This window comes from Chanodichthys erythropterus, chromosome 16 (assembly GCF_024489055.1).
Source record: "Chanodichthys erythropterus isolate Z2021 chromosome 16, ASM2448905v1, whole genome shotgun sequence".
NCBI lineage: Eukaryota > Metazoa > Chordata > Actinopteri > Cypriniformes > Xenocyprididae > Chanodichthys > Chanodichthys erythropterus.
This window is the reverse complement of record NC_090236.1, coordinates 20,794,809-20,811,570: the sequence shown is the minus strand read 5'-3', so window position 1 is coordinate 20,811,570 and position 16,762 is coordinate 20,794,809. Positions and strand designations below refer to the sequence as shown.

The 16,762-nt window shown below is 39.5% G+C and overlaps 1 protein-coding gene across 1 annotated transcript; it reads left to right on the top strand.

Moving 5' to 3' along the window:
• Window positions 1-5,586: 5,586 nt before the first annotated feature.
• nmur1b (neuromedin U receptor 1b) lies at window positions 5,587-16,338 on the top strand. The gene is made up of 3 exons (XM_067363345.1): window positions 5,587-5,696; window positions 9,332-10,212; window positions 14,735-16,338. Exons 2-3 carry the CDS (start codon window positions 9,351-9,353, stop codon window positions 15,082-15,084), a joined length of 1,212 nt encoding a protein of 403 aa, XP_067219446.1. The 5' UTR covers window positions 5,587-5,696; window positions 9,332-9,350; the 3' UTR covers window positions 15,085-16,338.
• The last annotated feature ends 424 nt before the right edge of the window (window positions 16,339-16,762 follow it).

The window sequence follows — 16,762 nt, the reverse complement described above, 5'->3', positions numbered from 1 at the left end:
AATTTCCCAGATCGTATTACGTACTACGAACATTTATATAATTTAGTAATTAAAAAAATTAACTCCCAATATATACTTTAATGTGGGATATAAAGTCGTGAGATACATAATATTGTCGTGAGTTTAATAGCTACGTTTTAAAAAATATATAGCATGTCTCATATGGCATCACATCCCACATTCAAGCATATGTTATAATTAATCCTCCTGATCGATTAAAATGATTAAACTAAGACATAATTTCCAAAACCACACTGTACACAACTATCAGTCTTTGCATGTTGCAATAGCACAACAATGCTGCGTATAATACACACTTTAAGATGATGATGACAGGAAAATGAGTGAGAGATGACTGAAGTGTTTATATCCAGAAATATCATGGTGCGAGCAGTCCTGCTTCACGAATCAGAGGATCAGGCTTGTGTGATAAGGGATCTACCAGTCGATCATTTCCCCAGCACGTCGCTAAAAACACTCTATACATCTCATTATGTGCATACTATCCACCCCATAGACTGTAAAAAAAGATGGACGACGCGACGTCGCTTCCTTCCATTGTAATGAACTGAAGCCAAAATGGCCGACCGAATGGGCGCTGACATGTTACGCAATACGTAAGTTTGGAGCCTGGGCATGCGCAGAAGGAACCGTCAGTGGAGCCGGAGGCGGAGTCGCGATATCAAACTTCCGCCCAGACGACTGCGTCATCATTCATGTATTTTAAATAGACTATAAAAATTATATACAATTTAAAATTCTACCTATAAAATAATAGGCTATTCTATTTCTAGAGCAATAATACTTTTAAAACAGCAAATTCAGTAGATAAAATCAATATAATATGCCACTAGAAACAACTCTAAATCGTCAGAAACGGTCCTGCCATTTTAAATCAAGTTCAACTAATGTTACAGGAGATCGATTGCTGTAATTAGAGTAAGCTATCATTAGTTTTGTCCTGCTAATTATTATTTTATACCCATAAAAATAATAAGTAACTGCCAGATAACGATCACCTGCTTTTTCCCGACATTGTTAACATTAGGTGTGTTATCTTAACTAATAACATTTATTAATTAGCTTATAACACCCATATTTAATGTTACAGAAAAAGGTTCAGTGATCCGTCAGATCCTGTAGGTCGGTTAGTACAGTTTACTGCTGAACAACTCATTTTGTTGGTGTTAAATAACAAAGAAATCGAAAATTAACAGTTAGTTAATACATCTTCAATCTCCCCTCGAAGCTCCGACAGTCCTCAGACAAGCTGAGCTGTCAATCAAGTTCGAATCATGACGACACGCCCCGTTTTTATAGCATCAAATTGCTAGCTAAAATCTAAATCATCACAAAAACGAACAATTGAATATATATCAGTGTGATAACAACTACCTTAAATGACCAAAACCATTTTTCATAAAGTTTTATTTGAAGCAGAATTTATTTTTAAGTTTTCACTGAAGTCTCATTCGACTGCATTGAGAGGGCGGTGTTTATGACCTGTACTGCATCCAGCCTCCAGGGGGCGATCAAAGAGCCCGTGGCTTCACTTTTCAGAACGTATGAGACACACCCGATCCACCCTAAATAGTACTGAATATTAATAATGTCGCATAGTATGCACGTTTAGACACAGACACTGTCTTTACAGCACATGGAGCGCGATAATGCACAGCCGCGCCAAACATACACGAAGAATATAACCAGTTTAACCGCCATCACTTCAAATTATTTATTAAATTTAGCTCTTAATGCGAGCTCTGTAGTCTCACCAATAATTCACCTAGGCCGTTCAAACATTTTCAAGACATTTAATTCGTAAAACGACTTTGATTCCCGAACTGGTTCTGATCGAGGCTATCTATCACTGTAACCGGAAAATCTTTTACACTGCGTGGCTCATTCCGGAAGCCAAAAACCCGGAAGTGTGAAAAAGGTCTATTACATTCATAATCGGGCTTACAATCGTTAGGTGTGTCCCCGGCTTAAGTTGCTTTCAGTTAAAACAGCTCAAACATACATTTTAGTCTGGGACTAAACCTTGTCTGTGAAACCGGGGTTTAATGATTTAAAATTAAACCATTTTTTTAGGCTATTTGATATTATTACAAAATATGCGCTTTTTAAACAGTCATGAAAGTTCTCTCTTTAAATGATAAAAAAAAGTAAAAAAAAAAAAAAAAAGTAAAAAAAACATTCTTAAGATTTGAAGTTCACTACAAGAGCAAATTTATACAAAAAACAAACAAAAAAGGGTCATGCACACTTAAAATCTTAATAGTGTCACGATCACCTGTGAGAGTGCCCTTCAGCCTCTAGAGGGCACTCCTTCCCGGACTCTCTGTTTCACCCATTTCATGAACTACATTTCCCATACATACTCCCCGGACTAATCACTATTCGTCATTGCACTCAGCTGTTTGTTATTTTGTCATTAGTGTCTGTGTATTTAATCTGAGTTGTTTCTGTCTGTTCTTGTGGTTCATTGTTTGATGTCACCCTTGGTCTGTTCCCTGTTTTTTTCCTTGTTCTCCCGTTTTGGTTTGTAGTTTTCTCGTTTCTTGTTTTATTTTTGGACTGTTGTTTGGATGCTGACCCCTGCCTGTACTCTGGATTACGCCTTTTGGAATTGCCCTTAATAAACACCCTTTGCTGCACTTGGATCTTCCTTTTGCCTTTCTGTTCCGTGACAGAATGAACCACCACCATTAAGATCCAGCAGCATGAGGACCATTCTGGCAGGCACTTGCAGGGAGCGCGTGGCACTGCTTGGGGCAGTGAGGGCTCTACGCCAGGAGGGAGAAGAGGTAGGATGCTTCGCCACGGTCTTTTGGACGATGGCGGTGGGGCTGAGGTACAACGATGCAGCACTGAAGGATATTTTTAATTGCTGCATTGATGATCCTCTACCTCAGTGTGAGATGGAAGGGCTACAGGACTTGGATTTCTGGAGATTCGCCGCCTATCTCCGCCATCGGGTAGATTGGGCTTCACCAAGTCAACCAGGCAGTGTGCATGCTCCAGATCATGAATCCGTCTCTGAAGTCACAGGGGAGGTGGGCACTGAGCCTCAGCTTCACCCCGGTAAGGGGTGGAGGAGGAGGAGAAGGAAGAAGGCTTCCTTCGGACGTGAAGGCCCGGAGGCCGCTCCAGTCAGTGAGCCCGCTCCAGCCAGTGAGTCCACTCCAGAGCCCGCTCCAGCCAGTGAGTCCACTCCAGAGCCCGCTCCAGCCAGTGAGTCCACTCCAGAGCCCGCTCCAGCCAGTGAGTCCACTCCAGAGCCCGCTCCAGCCAGTGAGTCCACTCCAGAGCCCGCTCGAGCGCCTCACCCTCATAAGCGGAGGAGAAGGGCTTCCTCCGTCCTATAAGGCCTGGAGACCACTCTAGAGGTTGTTCATGGTTTCCCGAAGCGCCTGGCCCTGCCGGCGCCAACTAAGCGCCTGGCCCTGCCGGCGCCAACTAAGCGCCTGGCCCTGCCGGCGCCAACTAAGCGCCTGGCCCTGCCGGCGCCAACTAAGCGCCTGGCCCTGCCGGCGCCAACTAAGCGCCTGGCCCTGCCGGCGCCAACTAAGCGCCTGGCCCTGCCGGCGCCAACTAAGCGCCTGGCCCTGCCGGCGCCAACTAAGCGCCTGGCCCTGCCGGCGCCAACTAAGCGCCTGGCCCTGCCGGCGCCAACTAAGCGCCTGGCCCTGCCGGCGCCAACTAAGCGACTGGCCCTGCCACCGCCGCCGCCCAGACCCTCTGCCCTGCCACCGCCGCCGCCCAGACCCTCTGCCCTGCCACCGCCGCCGCCCAGACCCTCTGCCCTGCCACCGCCGCCGCCCAGACCCTCTGCCCTGCCACCGCCGCCGCCCAGACCCTCTGCCCTGCCACCGCCGCCGCCCAGACCCTCTGCCCTGCCACCGCCGCCGCCCAGACCCTCTGCCCTGCCACCGCCGCCGCCCAGACCCTCTGCCCTGCCACCGCCGCCGCCCAGACCCTCTGCCCTGCCACCGCCGCCGCCCAGACCCTCAGCCCTGCCGCCGTCATCCAAGCCTTCTGTCTTGCCGCCACTGCCAGGGCCGTCTGAGCCGCTGGAACCAGCCTGGTCGGTTCCTCCAGCGCCGCCCTGGAAATCAGCCAGGACTCCAGTCCTGCCAGTATCCGCCTGGTCAGTTCCTCCGGCACCACCCTGGCAATCAGCCAGGACTCCAGACCCACTGGAACCAGCCTGGTCAGTTCCTCCAGCACCACCCTGGCAATCAGCCAGGACTCCAAGCCTGCCAGCGCCCGCCTGGTCAGTTCCTCCAGCACCGCCCTGGTGTTCAGTGAGGTACCCGGGATCTGGCCCACCATCCCTCCCCCTGATCCTCCTCCGGTCCACCTCCCTCCTGAGTTTTTTTGTGTTTTTGTTTGTTGTCTGGTGGAGCGTCTGGTAGCCGCTCCTTTGAGGGGGGGTAATGTCACGATCACCTGTGAGAGTGCCCTTCAGCCTCTAGAGGGCACTCCTTCCCGGACTCTCTTTCACCCATTTCATGAACTACATTTCCCATACATACTCCCCGGACTAATCACTATTCGTCATTGCACTCAGCTGTTTGTTATTTTGTCATTCGTGTCTGTGTATTTAATCTGAGTTGTTTCTGTCTGTTCTTGTGGTTCATTGTTTGATGTCACCCTTGGTCTGTTTCCTGGTTTTTTCCTTGTTCTCCCGTTTTGGTTTGTAGTTTTCTCGTTTCTTGTTTTATTTTTGGACTGTTGTTTGGATGCTGACCCCTGCCTGTACTCTGGATTACGCCTTTTGGAATTGCCCTTAATAAACACCCTTTGCTGCACTTGGATCTTCCTTTTGCCTTTCTGTTCCGTGACAAATAGTCAACAGTAACTCACAATTTTCTGTTCAATATTGTGGACACAAAGCAAACCGGTCTGATATGTACAACTTCAGTAATTACTATTGAACTCATACAGTGGGAGACCTCATTGAAAAGTGTTTGGATTAGATTTAAAAAACGCTGGTCAAAAAGAAACGTTTTAGGATTTTGAATAAAAAATAAAAGCAAAGACAAGCTAAACAAAGAAGAAATGTTCTACACTATTTTCTAGGTCACTAATGAAATGTAAGCAAATTTGTGACATTGAGCATGTGAACTCCTTTGAACAAAAAATAGATTTCCTTTCATCTCTGGAGCATTCTCAAATCATGCTGGAATCATGCATGGATCATCATCCATGGATCATCAGGTTTAAACAATGCTGTCATTAAAGTAAAAGCTGGGCATAAGAAATACTAAGATATGTTACTTTTCCAATTAAAAATAAATATATTTTAAAAAGCATTAAATGAAAAAAATAACTAGGGCAAGAATTAATGTAGTCTTTGTTCTTGGTTGAAAGCCGGTGAACGACTACGTCACTATAGTGCAATTGCTTTAGTGAAATATTACACACTGACAGTTCCAGTTATAGTGCGTAGAAAAGACAGTGACGGTATTTTAAAGGTCATCCATCTCACTATAAGTAGGAGGGGACGGTGTGGAGAGAGTTAGTAGAGTAGGTGTATATGTAGTGTAATGTCAGATTACTCCACACCACCACATCTGCTGGAAAAGGAGGGATATGTGAGGAGGAACTGAGAGGCAGGACAGTCATGAGCACCAGTCCTTTAGGAATACCCCTCTGAGAAACATCATTTTCTACAAGATTTTGCTCAGGTAGATTTGCTTTTCTTCTCTCTTTCCTTTCAACTTGTCTGTTCAATAATGACATTTTTAGACATTGTTTTTCTGCAAAAAATAAAGGTGCCACAGGCATTTTAAAAAATTTTGCAATCCGAGATTCTCATTTAGGCTAAAACCTAAATCAATTAAAGCATCTAAAAATTACATTGTAAATAAAAATGTTACTAATTTGACTCATTTGAATTAATTCTGCTTTAGACTGCAATTGTTTATTATTGTAAGTTTGTTGTCATAATATTACAAATTACAAATATGGATTAACACAAAATATAAGTTGATGTTGTTTATCTTATTTGCATATTAATCATAGTATATTTATAGATGTTTACAGTGTAAATTAGACAGTTACTATATGTGTCAACTACTGCAGTTCTTATTAGATTAATGCTACTTTATTTATAGATGTGATAATAATAACATTTGAACATCTGCCAACCAAATTGTTTATCAAGACTCATGTATTAACAATCAATTTATTTATAAAGTAAATAAAATGCATGTCTCTTATTTTATTTATTTATTTAAAGGCCTGTTTTAAAAGATTTGTCATTGATAATTCTACGGTATTACAAATACTGTTTAATGTTTAATAACTTTTGTGTGTGTATGCATCTGTTTTTTATATGAATACTAATTCATTGATGGATGTTTACTCTGTGTTCTGTTCTGCACTAGTTGTACTCCTACAACATAAATTTGAAAGAAAATAATTTAAAATGATACAAACTAAAAACAAGGAAAAAAGGTTGACTTTTAATTTTTCAGCCTAGAGTCAAAAAGATTTTAAAGACTATAAACTTCTCCAGCAATGGTACAGAAAACCTCTTTCACTGTAAAAAAAAATCCCAGTAAAATTTACGGTAAAAAACCGGCAGCTGTGGTTGCCAGAACTTTACCGTAAAAAATACAGTAGCAACGTAAAAAAATATTTAAATTTACGGTAAAATAACGTATTTCATTAACTGCTATAATGTTAATTTACCAACCTAATGAAGTACTAATATCCGTTTTGTACCTTTGTAATACACTGACAGTCACCAAACACAGTGGTGATAAGAGTCACATGATGAATCAAAGTTCATCACAAGCAGATTTTACACAAGCTGAGAAGGCCAACACTAACATATAATAGGTGCACACAGTGTCATTCACACACACACTAAACACCATCATGGTAACATGCATGAAATTTTTAAAATGCAATAAACATTAATTTAACAACATTAGATGTAGCATAAAACCCTAATTTACATAACTTAGAAAAACTAAGAAGAAACAGAGTTATTTCGACGAAAATATATCAAATGTGAAGTGTCACACAGGGAATTGTGGGAATGTCAATTTACGTTTTTTCACTGTAAATTTTACAATGAATTGTAATTTTTCACTTCCAAAAACTGTGAATTTAACGGTATTTTACCGTAAAATTACATTAAATGTACCGTTAGATCTATTACAGTTATTCACTGTATATAGTACGGAAACTTTCTGTAAACCAATTGACAGTTTTTCAACGCAGCATTTTTACAGTCTTTTACTGTTAAAATCACGGTCATTTTTTACAGTGTTTTACAGGCTGTTTAATTGCAATGATAACCAGAAAAACTCCTGAACAAACTAAAAGTGCATAAGAACAGGAACTGAACTCTTCAGGAAATTAGATCTCCAGAAGCAGGACTGAGCACCACAGATTAAACATCTCATACCATGAATTAAAGTGTTTATTCAGTTTTGTTTGGGTCTGTTTACTGTTCTTTTAAATGAAAAGTACACAAGAGAGATAGTTGTTACTGTTCAGAATATACACAATGGCTAACATGGCACAGCGGTGGCGTACATACTGTGAAACAGCAGTGTTCCTTCCAAAGACACACACCCCGGTGCCTCGCAAGACTGGGATCTGACCCTGAGAAACTCTATCAATTTGAAATGTTTCAGGTTCACATAAACTGACCTCCCAATCAAATGGCAGATTTTTAGAAGTGGACAGGAAATGGAATGCATTTACACTGGGGACCATGAAGGAGATGAGGGGGAATGGGATTGTGACAATGGGGAAAATAATTATTATATTCCCTGCTGATTTTGTAAGTTTGACCAAAGAAATGAAGGGTCAATAATTTTATGGGAGGTTTATTTTAGTGGATAGAGAGTCAAATAAGTGTTTGTTCCCCTACCAACCAGCAAGAATTCTGGCTCCCACAGATTATGGTTATGTGCCCAACTGGAACATAGATCCTAATGTCATCCTAATGTACTCCTAATGTCATCTTGTTATGAGTATAAAATAAACCAGTCCACAGAATCTGTATCTTCCATTCCAACCTCTCCACACCCATGGGCAAGACCAAAGAGCTGTTAAAGGACATCAGGGACAAGATTGTAGACCCACACAAGGCTGGAATGGGCTACAAGCCCATCAGCAAGAAGCTTGTTAAGTAGGAGGCAACTTGTTGGTGCGATTATTCGTAAATGGAAGATGACAATTCTGGAGGGGAACCTCCTTCCTTCAGCCAAAACACTAAAGATGGGTTGAAGAAGCAAGGCTACATAGGAGTGGAGTGGCTCAAAAAGAAGCATATTAAGGTCATGGAGTGGCCTATAGCCATGCTGTCCCCAGACCGTAATTCTGTAGAAAATGTGTGGAGCGAGCTGAAACTTTGAGTTGTGAAGTGATAGCCAAGAAAGCTTAAGGATTTAGAGAGGATCTGTAAAGAGGAGTGGACCAAAATCCCTCCTGAGATATGTGCAAACCTGATGACAAACTATATATATATATATATATATATATATATGATGTGTGTGTGTTATATATTATATTTAAAGGATTAGTTCACTTTCAAATTAAAATTACCCCAAGCTTTACTCACCCTTAAAGGTGCTAAAGAGGATCTTTTCATCGACTGAGAAACCAAAGACTGTTACTGAGTTTTTTTGAAATGAGCGCATGCGTAAGAACAACCCCCCTCCTTCACAGCTCATTTCGAGAAAACACCTCCCAAAACTAGTATTGGAACACGAGTGTTTACCACCAGCATTCACTGTGTCATGTTAGTGGATTCATTATGTCGGACTCACCGCAGGTAACTCATAATCTGCAGTTGTTACTCCTGTCTCCTTACAAAAACATTGCATGCAGCGCCTGTAGAGTGTGGGAAATTACTGGAGTGCGCAGCCGTGCTCGTCTCTCACAAGGAATGTCACGGCAGTGATTGACAAGCCAGAGGGCCAATCGTTTACGCGATGATCGCTGATGTTTTTAAGGCCCTACCAGTTCCGCCAGTTCTGTTTTTTCATATCTTGAATACGGAAGGCGGTCTGGTGGAAGCTTGATATTTTTTAGGATATTTATTAATATATCTCCGATTGTGTTTATCAGAAGAAAGTCATATGGCTTGAGGGTGAGTAAAACTTGGGGTAATTTTCATTTAAAAGTGAACTAATTCTTTAATAATATATAATTAATAATGTATTAATAACATTAATATGTATATATATAGAGGTATTGTCTTTAAAAAAAAAATCTTACTTGAATAAGTAATTATTATAGTATAGAATAATAATTAATATCCCTTTAACCATGTCTATCTTTGTTGTATCTTCTGCAGGTGATCCTCCTGGTAACCAATGATCCAGTTCAACTGCTCCTCTCCAGACTCCCTCTACGCAGCTGTGAATGCGTCATGGTGCTCCACCAAAGAGGAAGAATGTCAAAACAGAACAGTGAACATGTCAGACCTTTGTCTGAGCCGCAGCGCTTACCTGGAGAAGTACCTCGGCCCTTGCCGTTCACCCTTCTTTCTGCCTATGTGTGTCACCTACCTGCTCATCTTTCTAGTCGGCGTGCTGGGCAACAGTCTGACTTGTATTGTCATCGCCCGTCACCGCGTAATGCGCACAACGACAAACTACTATCTGTTCAGCTTGGCCATTTCTGACCTCCTCGTGCTGTTGCTCGGTCTCCCTCTGGAGCTTTACGAGCTCTGGAGCAACTATCCTTTTCTGTTTGGCGCTGCTGGCTGCTACTTCAAAACCTGCCTGTTCGAGACGGTCTGCTTTGCCTCTGTGCTCAACGTGACCGCCTTGAGTGCAGAGCGCTACAGAGCAGTGGTGCATCCTCTGCACGCCAAACACGTGGCGACGCACGATCATGCCAAGCGTGTTATCCTCGTGTTATGGGCCGTCTCTCTGTTGTGTGCCTTGCCCAATACCAGTCTGCATGGCGTGAACACGCTAAAGCCCCTTTCTGGACTCACTTTCCCCGATTCTCGTACGTGTACCTTGGTGCAGGATAGGTGGATCTACAACTTGCTGGTGCAAGTGACAGCACTGCTGTTCTTCATATTGCCAATGCTGACCATCAGTGTGCTGTATGTGCTGATCGGCCTGCAGCTGCATCGGGAAAGGGAATGTTTTGATTCTAGGATTGGGATCAATCAGGATGGGGTGAATCAGAGGGCACGTCATCGGCAAGTCACAAAAATGCTCTGTGAGTCCTGTTCCAGTGCTACCCCTGCTGTTGGGATCTGTATGCCAGTAATAAGGGTTAACAGTTAAAGTCAACATGAAACAGCATTCACACCTTTCATAATGTGACATACTACCAAATGAAAAAGGATATTTAATGTGGAAAAATCTAGGGAACTTTATATATCGAGGCTCGATTGGATCATGAAAAGATTTGGGATGAAGTAAGAAAGGATTGAACGCTGTAAAAAGTGAAAACCTGTAATTGTTACCTTAAGAAGCTACTTATATACCTTATATAACACCTAAATTTAGTTCAGTCAGGACCACTTAAGTCAAAAATTACAAGAGACAAAATTTAGTCAATTTTTTATTGGCAGATTTGCTAAAATTACAATTTGGTGGTATGGCTCTGTTCTAAATTCCCCATCCTTTCATGAGCTCCATGAAAGCCAAGACCGGGAACAGCAGCAGCTTCTGGGGACCACCTCCCATTTTTTAACTGGGAGAGCAGCAGAAAATCCCCTTATTGAGAATAGAGAATGACACTGATTAAGTTATACACAAGATTAAGGAGGAGCTGGGGAGGAGGTGGGTTGCAAGCAGCGTGCAGTGGAAGCAGCCAAGCAGGCAGAGAGACGGAAGCTGCGTTTAAGTAATGCACCTTATTTTAGAGTTGCCAATGGAGTCCATAGAAATTGGATCAGCTGATATGGGTGGGGCTGGAATTTGAGAATCAGCTGATAGCAAAGCTTGACTACGAGGCCTGCCTGAACTAACGCTGACGCTTAATTTTTGTTGGTATAATCACTTATTCTCAACCTGGAGGCCAGGGCCCACTAGGGGCATCAGCAAACTTCCAAGGCGCATCAAAATAACTTAAAATGGTGTAAAATAAGACAAAATAAAAATTAAAATAAGCTAAACCCATGATATTTGTTATTTTAATTTAATTTAAAAACTATTTTGAAGAACCACAGTTCCAACAGTCTTGGAAAACCTGAATATATGAGGTAGCATAAAGTTTAAAAGTGTGATAGCCCTGAAAAAGCCATGTAAATCAAAGAATCAGTTCACTTTAAAATGAAAATTAACCCAATATTTACTCACCCTCAAGCCATCCTATGTATATTTGACTTTCTTTTTTCTGATGAACACAATCAGAGTTCCTGATAAATATCCCAACAAGTCCAATCTTTATAATGGCAGTGAACGGGACCAACGAGTATGAAGCTCAAGAAAGTGCATCCATCCATCACAGCTCCAGGGGGTTAATAAAGTTCTTCTGAAGCAAAGCATTGCATTTATGTAAAAAAAAAAAAACATATTTTCAAGTTGTAAAGGAAAATATCTAGCTTTCGCCAGACTGCCTTCTGTATTCAACTTACGAAGAAAGCGTAAAATTTTTGCAGAAAAGGTGCATTGCGTCAGTTACTCTTTCTTCGTAAGTTGAATAAGGAAGGCAGTCTGGTGGAAGCTAGATATTTTACTTCATAACTTGTTACATATGGGTATTTTTTTTTACACAAACGCATCACTTTGCTTTAGAAGGCCTTTATTAAACCCCCGGAGCCGCGTGGAGTATATTTATGATGGATGGATGCACTTTCTTGAGCTTTATACTCGTTGGTCCCTTTCACTGCCTTTATAAAGCTCAGATGCATCTGGATATTTATTAATAGATAACTCCGATTGTGTTCATCAGAAAGAAGTCATATACACCTAGGATACACCTCATCCTCAAACCTTAAAATCCTTAATCCTTTGAATATTGTTGCTGGCTTAGGAGTCAGAAAAGTTGAGAACCACTGGTACAACCAATTTAGTAAATGTAGTATTTCTTGACTTTGAATAAAGTCAGTTAATTTAGATATTAACACTTGAAGCACATTTTAGAGGCTAACATTAAAATGTTCACAAAAAGAAAATAATTTCAGAGGCTGAAGTTATACATTTTGGTTAAATATTAGAAAGACAAATTTTGTTTTCTTTGGAATACTTTGCACTGATGAAATAAGCAAATAAGACCAATATGTATTAGAAAGGTAACAAAGGTCAATTTTGATTTCATGTTTATTTTAAAGCCACATTTAACAGATGAGGAACATTTTACACTTTTGAATTTGGGCTAGATAATATAGCATGTCAAAACACATCTGGTTGGATGTAAATTAATTTAAATGTCTTTTCACAAGATTGCTTTTGACAGATTTTTATTTCTAGTCATCTTTCCTTTAAAATATTTTAAGTAGCCTACGTTTATTTTGCAATATTTCTACAGATAAGCAACACATCACATTCATCATACATACTTTTCCAGTCAATGTTATTCAGTGTTGTGGGTAATGCAAGTTACGAAATCAGATTACTTTTTTCAAGTAACAAATAAAGTAACGCATTACTTTTGCATTTAAAAGAAAATATCTGATTTACTTTTTCAAATAACGCAAGTAACACAAGTTACATTGTTTTTCCATTTATTGACTGACAGCTCTCCTGTCCCCATGTTGACAGAAATCGTGAGTACGGTGCAGAGGTGTTGTGCGTGAACATGATGGTTATTGTAGATCTAGACTAAATGTGAGCAGGCATTTACTCATCTTACTTGTACAAAAATAGATTCAGTATTCCTGAAAATTAATAAAAACAGTGAAATGCAAACTCTTGAGAAAAGAATATTATGCAAATCTGCATTAAATAAATATGTAAATTAACACAAATATAGGCTATATGAATTTAAACATTATATTAAAGGGTTAGTTCACCCAAAAATGAAATAATGTCATTTATTACTAGCCCTCATGTCATTCTACACCTGTAAGACCTTCGTTCATCTTCGGAACACAAATTAAGATATTTTTGATGAAAACCGATGGTTCAGTGAGGCCTCTATTGAGAGCAAAGCCACTGAACCTCTCAAGATCCATAAAGAACATATTTAAAACAGCTCATGTTTAGTGAGTTCAGTGGTTATACCTTAATATTATTATTAAAGAAGTGACAAGAATATTTTTTTGTGCGCCAAAAAAACAAAATAAAGATTTTTCAACAGTATCTCGTGATGGCCGATTTCAAAACGCTGCTTCTGAGCTTTACGAATCTTTTGTTTCTAATTAGTGATTCGGATCTCAAATTCTGAAATCACGTGACTTTGGCGCTCATGGATCTTGAGAGGTTCAGTGGATTTGCTCTCAATAGAGGCCTCACTGAGCCATCGGATTTCATCAAAAATATCTTAATTTGTGTTCTAAAGATGAGCGAAGGTCTTATGGGTGTATAACAACATGAGGGTGAGTAATTAATGACATTATTTTCATTTTTGGGTGAACTAACCCTTTAACCAATGTCTTTACTGTTGACCTTATGATCCAATGGACCATACTAATAAGCACAAACGTTTTTAGATAAACATCACATTTGTGTTTCCTTTTTTGTTTTTATTGCTGAAGTAAGTGTGTTGAACGTTCTTCTCTATGTCCCAGAATTGAAGCACAGCTGAATTATTATTTTTTTTTTTTGAGCTGCACTGTCCACTGTACAGGTGTGAATTTGCATTTCCTTCATCCTGAGGCTTATTCATTACACTTTTAGTGTAAAAGGACCTTAAAATTTTGCGAAAAAGTTACGCAAAAGTAATGTAACATATTACTTTCCACAAAAAGTAATCAGGTAACACAATTAGTTACTTTTTTAGGGAGTAACACAATATTGTATAATTACTTTTAAAAGTAACTTCCCCAAAACTGCTGTTATTGATATTGTAAATATGAAAAAAGACTGTTAACGCAGGGTTTACAAAATCACAAATCCATCAGTGTGGGCAGTGAAAGATTGTTAACAAGAAAGTTCCAGTGTTCGTTGTTCAAACTGAAAAACTCAAGTATTCTTTTCTAAATATTATGCTAGAAAAAGAAAGAAAAAGTCAAAACCTGCTCTTTCGGTTATGACACATTCTTGTCCTGTGTGTAGGGTTTTACAGTTGAAGAAACCTCATGGAGCTTTGTTGAGAATAATCTGTCCTGATAAACAGAAAATACTCATCTGTGCTTTATCAGCTTCTTGTCATGTTATTGTAAATACAAAGGGGATCTGATTTAGTAAGAGCGTCAGTCTACATCTGGCTTATTGTAATAGCTGGTCGGCACTACTCTGTGTGGTCATCCTCAAAAAATTTCAACATTTACTTTGATACTTAGATACAAACAAAATACTTCAGATCTGGTCATGAACATTAAATACTGTCAGTAGATACAGATGTGTGCCAAGAGTAACAGTTTGTTTTATAGATTTAAACACATTCTAAGTGTATCTGGACACTTACGCTACACTTAAAATGTGCGAATGTCAGATAAAAATAGTGTGCAAACAAATGAGCTTTTCTCAGAATTAACGTCATTTTCCGTAGTCATTTCTGAAATTACTGCTTTTTTGGTGATTTTTGTTTTTAGTGGATGTATGAAGTCAGTTCTGCTCAAAATATAATATAATATATGGAATAGTTAACATATAATAACAAAGTATAATACTTTTTTAATATTTCACAGGTGCATTGGTGATTGTGTTTGGAATCTGCTGGGCCCCTTTTCACATTGATCGTGTCATGTGGAGCTATATTGATATCTGGACTGAAGAGAACCACTATGTCTTTGAGTATGTGCATCTTCTTTCTGGTGTCTTCTTCTACTTGAGCTCAGTGGTCAATCCCATCCTGTATAACCTCATGTCTTCACGCTTCAGAGAAATGTTCCGTGAGGTGGTGTGTCAAAAAGACCATCGTCAGCTCTCAATAAGTAAGGTCACATTACGTAGTGTTGTTTCTGCCTCTTTTTCTGCCTCCAATTCTGTCTCATTTTCTGTAAAATTCAACCCTCGTGGGCTGCCAAACGCTCTCTAGAAAATACAGAGGAATCTGTTCAAGTTATTTTATCCAAATGCTATATCATGATGTCATGAAAAGTCATTTACACTATACTGTTCAAAAATTTGGGGTTAGATCTTTAGTTTTGAAAGAAGTGTCTTATGTTCACCAAGACTGCATATATTTTGATCAAAAATACAGTAAAAACAGTAATATTGTGAAATGTTATTACAATTTAATAGTTAATAAGTTTTCTATTTTAATAGTGTAATTTATTCCTTTAATGTCAAAGCATCATTAGCATCATTACTCGAGGCTTCAGTGTCACATGATCCTTCAGAAATCATTCTGATATGATGATTTTCTGCTAAAGAAACTTCTATTATGATCAATGTTGAAAACGGTTGGGCTGCTTAATATTTTTGTGGAAACCATGGTGGATTTTTTTCAGGATTCTTTGATAAATATAAAGTTCAAAAGAACAGAATTTACTTGAAATAGAAATATTTTGGAATATCCCTTTAATGTGACGTTTGATCAATTTAATGCATCCTTGCTGAATAAAAATATGAATTACTTCTTTTTCCAAAAAAATAAAAAATAAATAAATTCTGGCCCAAAATTTTTGAACAACCAGATTTTCCCTATCGCCTTACTTGTGCTCTGTATACCTTAACGTGGACATTTTTAAATGCAAATGTTAAAAAAGTATTTTATATCGAGTAACTTACATTTTTCACAAGAAATTGGTAACAAAGTCAGTGCCGTAGTTTTCTGGGCAGCCTTCATATAGTGTCGTTGAGTCTCGTGACCTGAGTTCGAGTCTTGGCTCGTGGTCCTTTTCCTCTCTTAATGTTTCCTGTCTCTCCTCCTACTGTCCTGTCAAATAGAAGCCCAAAAATATAACTTTAAAAGAAATTGGTCAGTTAGTGCGTATATTTCTTCTCCGCCAACGAAAATAGTTCCAAAAGAAGCCAAAGCATCAAGTTTTGCGTGTCACCAAGCAACACAAAGACTGAAAGCCGGACTGGAACAACGTATACGACTGGAGCGGAGTGAGATTGCCCATTTTCCATTGAAAAACACTGATACTCTGACTTTCAGTAAAACAGCTCCTGGCTCCAGGCAACTGTGCTCCGCTTTCACTCAGCACTGCATGGAACACTGCAAACACAGACAAGTGGAGTGAAACACTGTCATACTCACTGACTAGTCTTCGAGTGCCACAGCCAGTCAAATTTGAGGACTGGAACTGTATAAATGACAGAATTTTACGTTTCTATGTGGATATAAAGGGTGTAAGTTATGCCACATTCATTAAAAAATGTAAAAAAAAAAAAAAAGACGATTTGGAAAATAGACAGACTGTCGAATTTACATGAGCAAATGAGCATAAGAGATGTCTTTCAAAAAGGCTGGTAAGATTTTTTTTATTTTGAAAGAAGTCTCTTATGCTCACCAAGGCTGCATTTATTTGAACAGAACAATGAATTATTTGTTGTGAAATATTTCTACAATTTAAAAAGCACAACATTTCTGTCATGACAACTCTCAGAGTGTTTGGCATTGTAATGGATATGACCATGTTGATATGTTTGGTCTTGGCGGAATAGATCTGTTACACTGCTGCTGTTATTGCTGCTGCACGTGATTTGCTACTGCCAATACATACAGACACGCTGCTGTGAGCAAGGCATGCTGATGCTGTACGATA

Bases quoted from the DNA above. Each gene is read 5' to 3' on its own strand.
- nmur1b (XM_067363345.1), top strand. From the start codon at position 9,351: ATGATCCAGTTCAACTGCTCCTCTCCAGACTCCCTCTACGCAGCTGTG. The intron at 10,213-14,734 runs GTGAGTCCTGTT...AATATTTCACAG, and splicing joins GCAAGTCACAAAAATGCTCT to GTGCATTGGTGATTGTGTTT.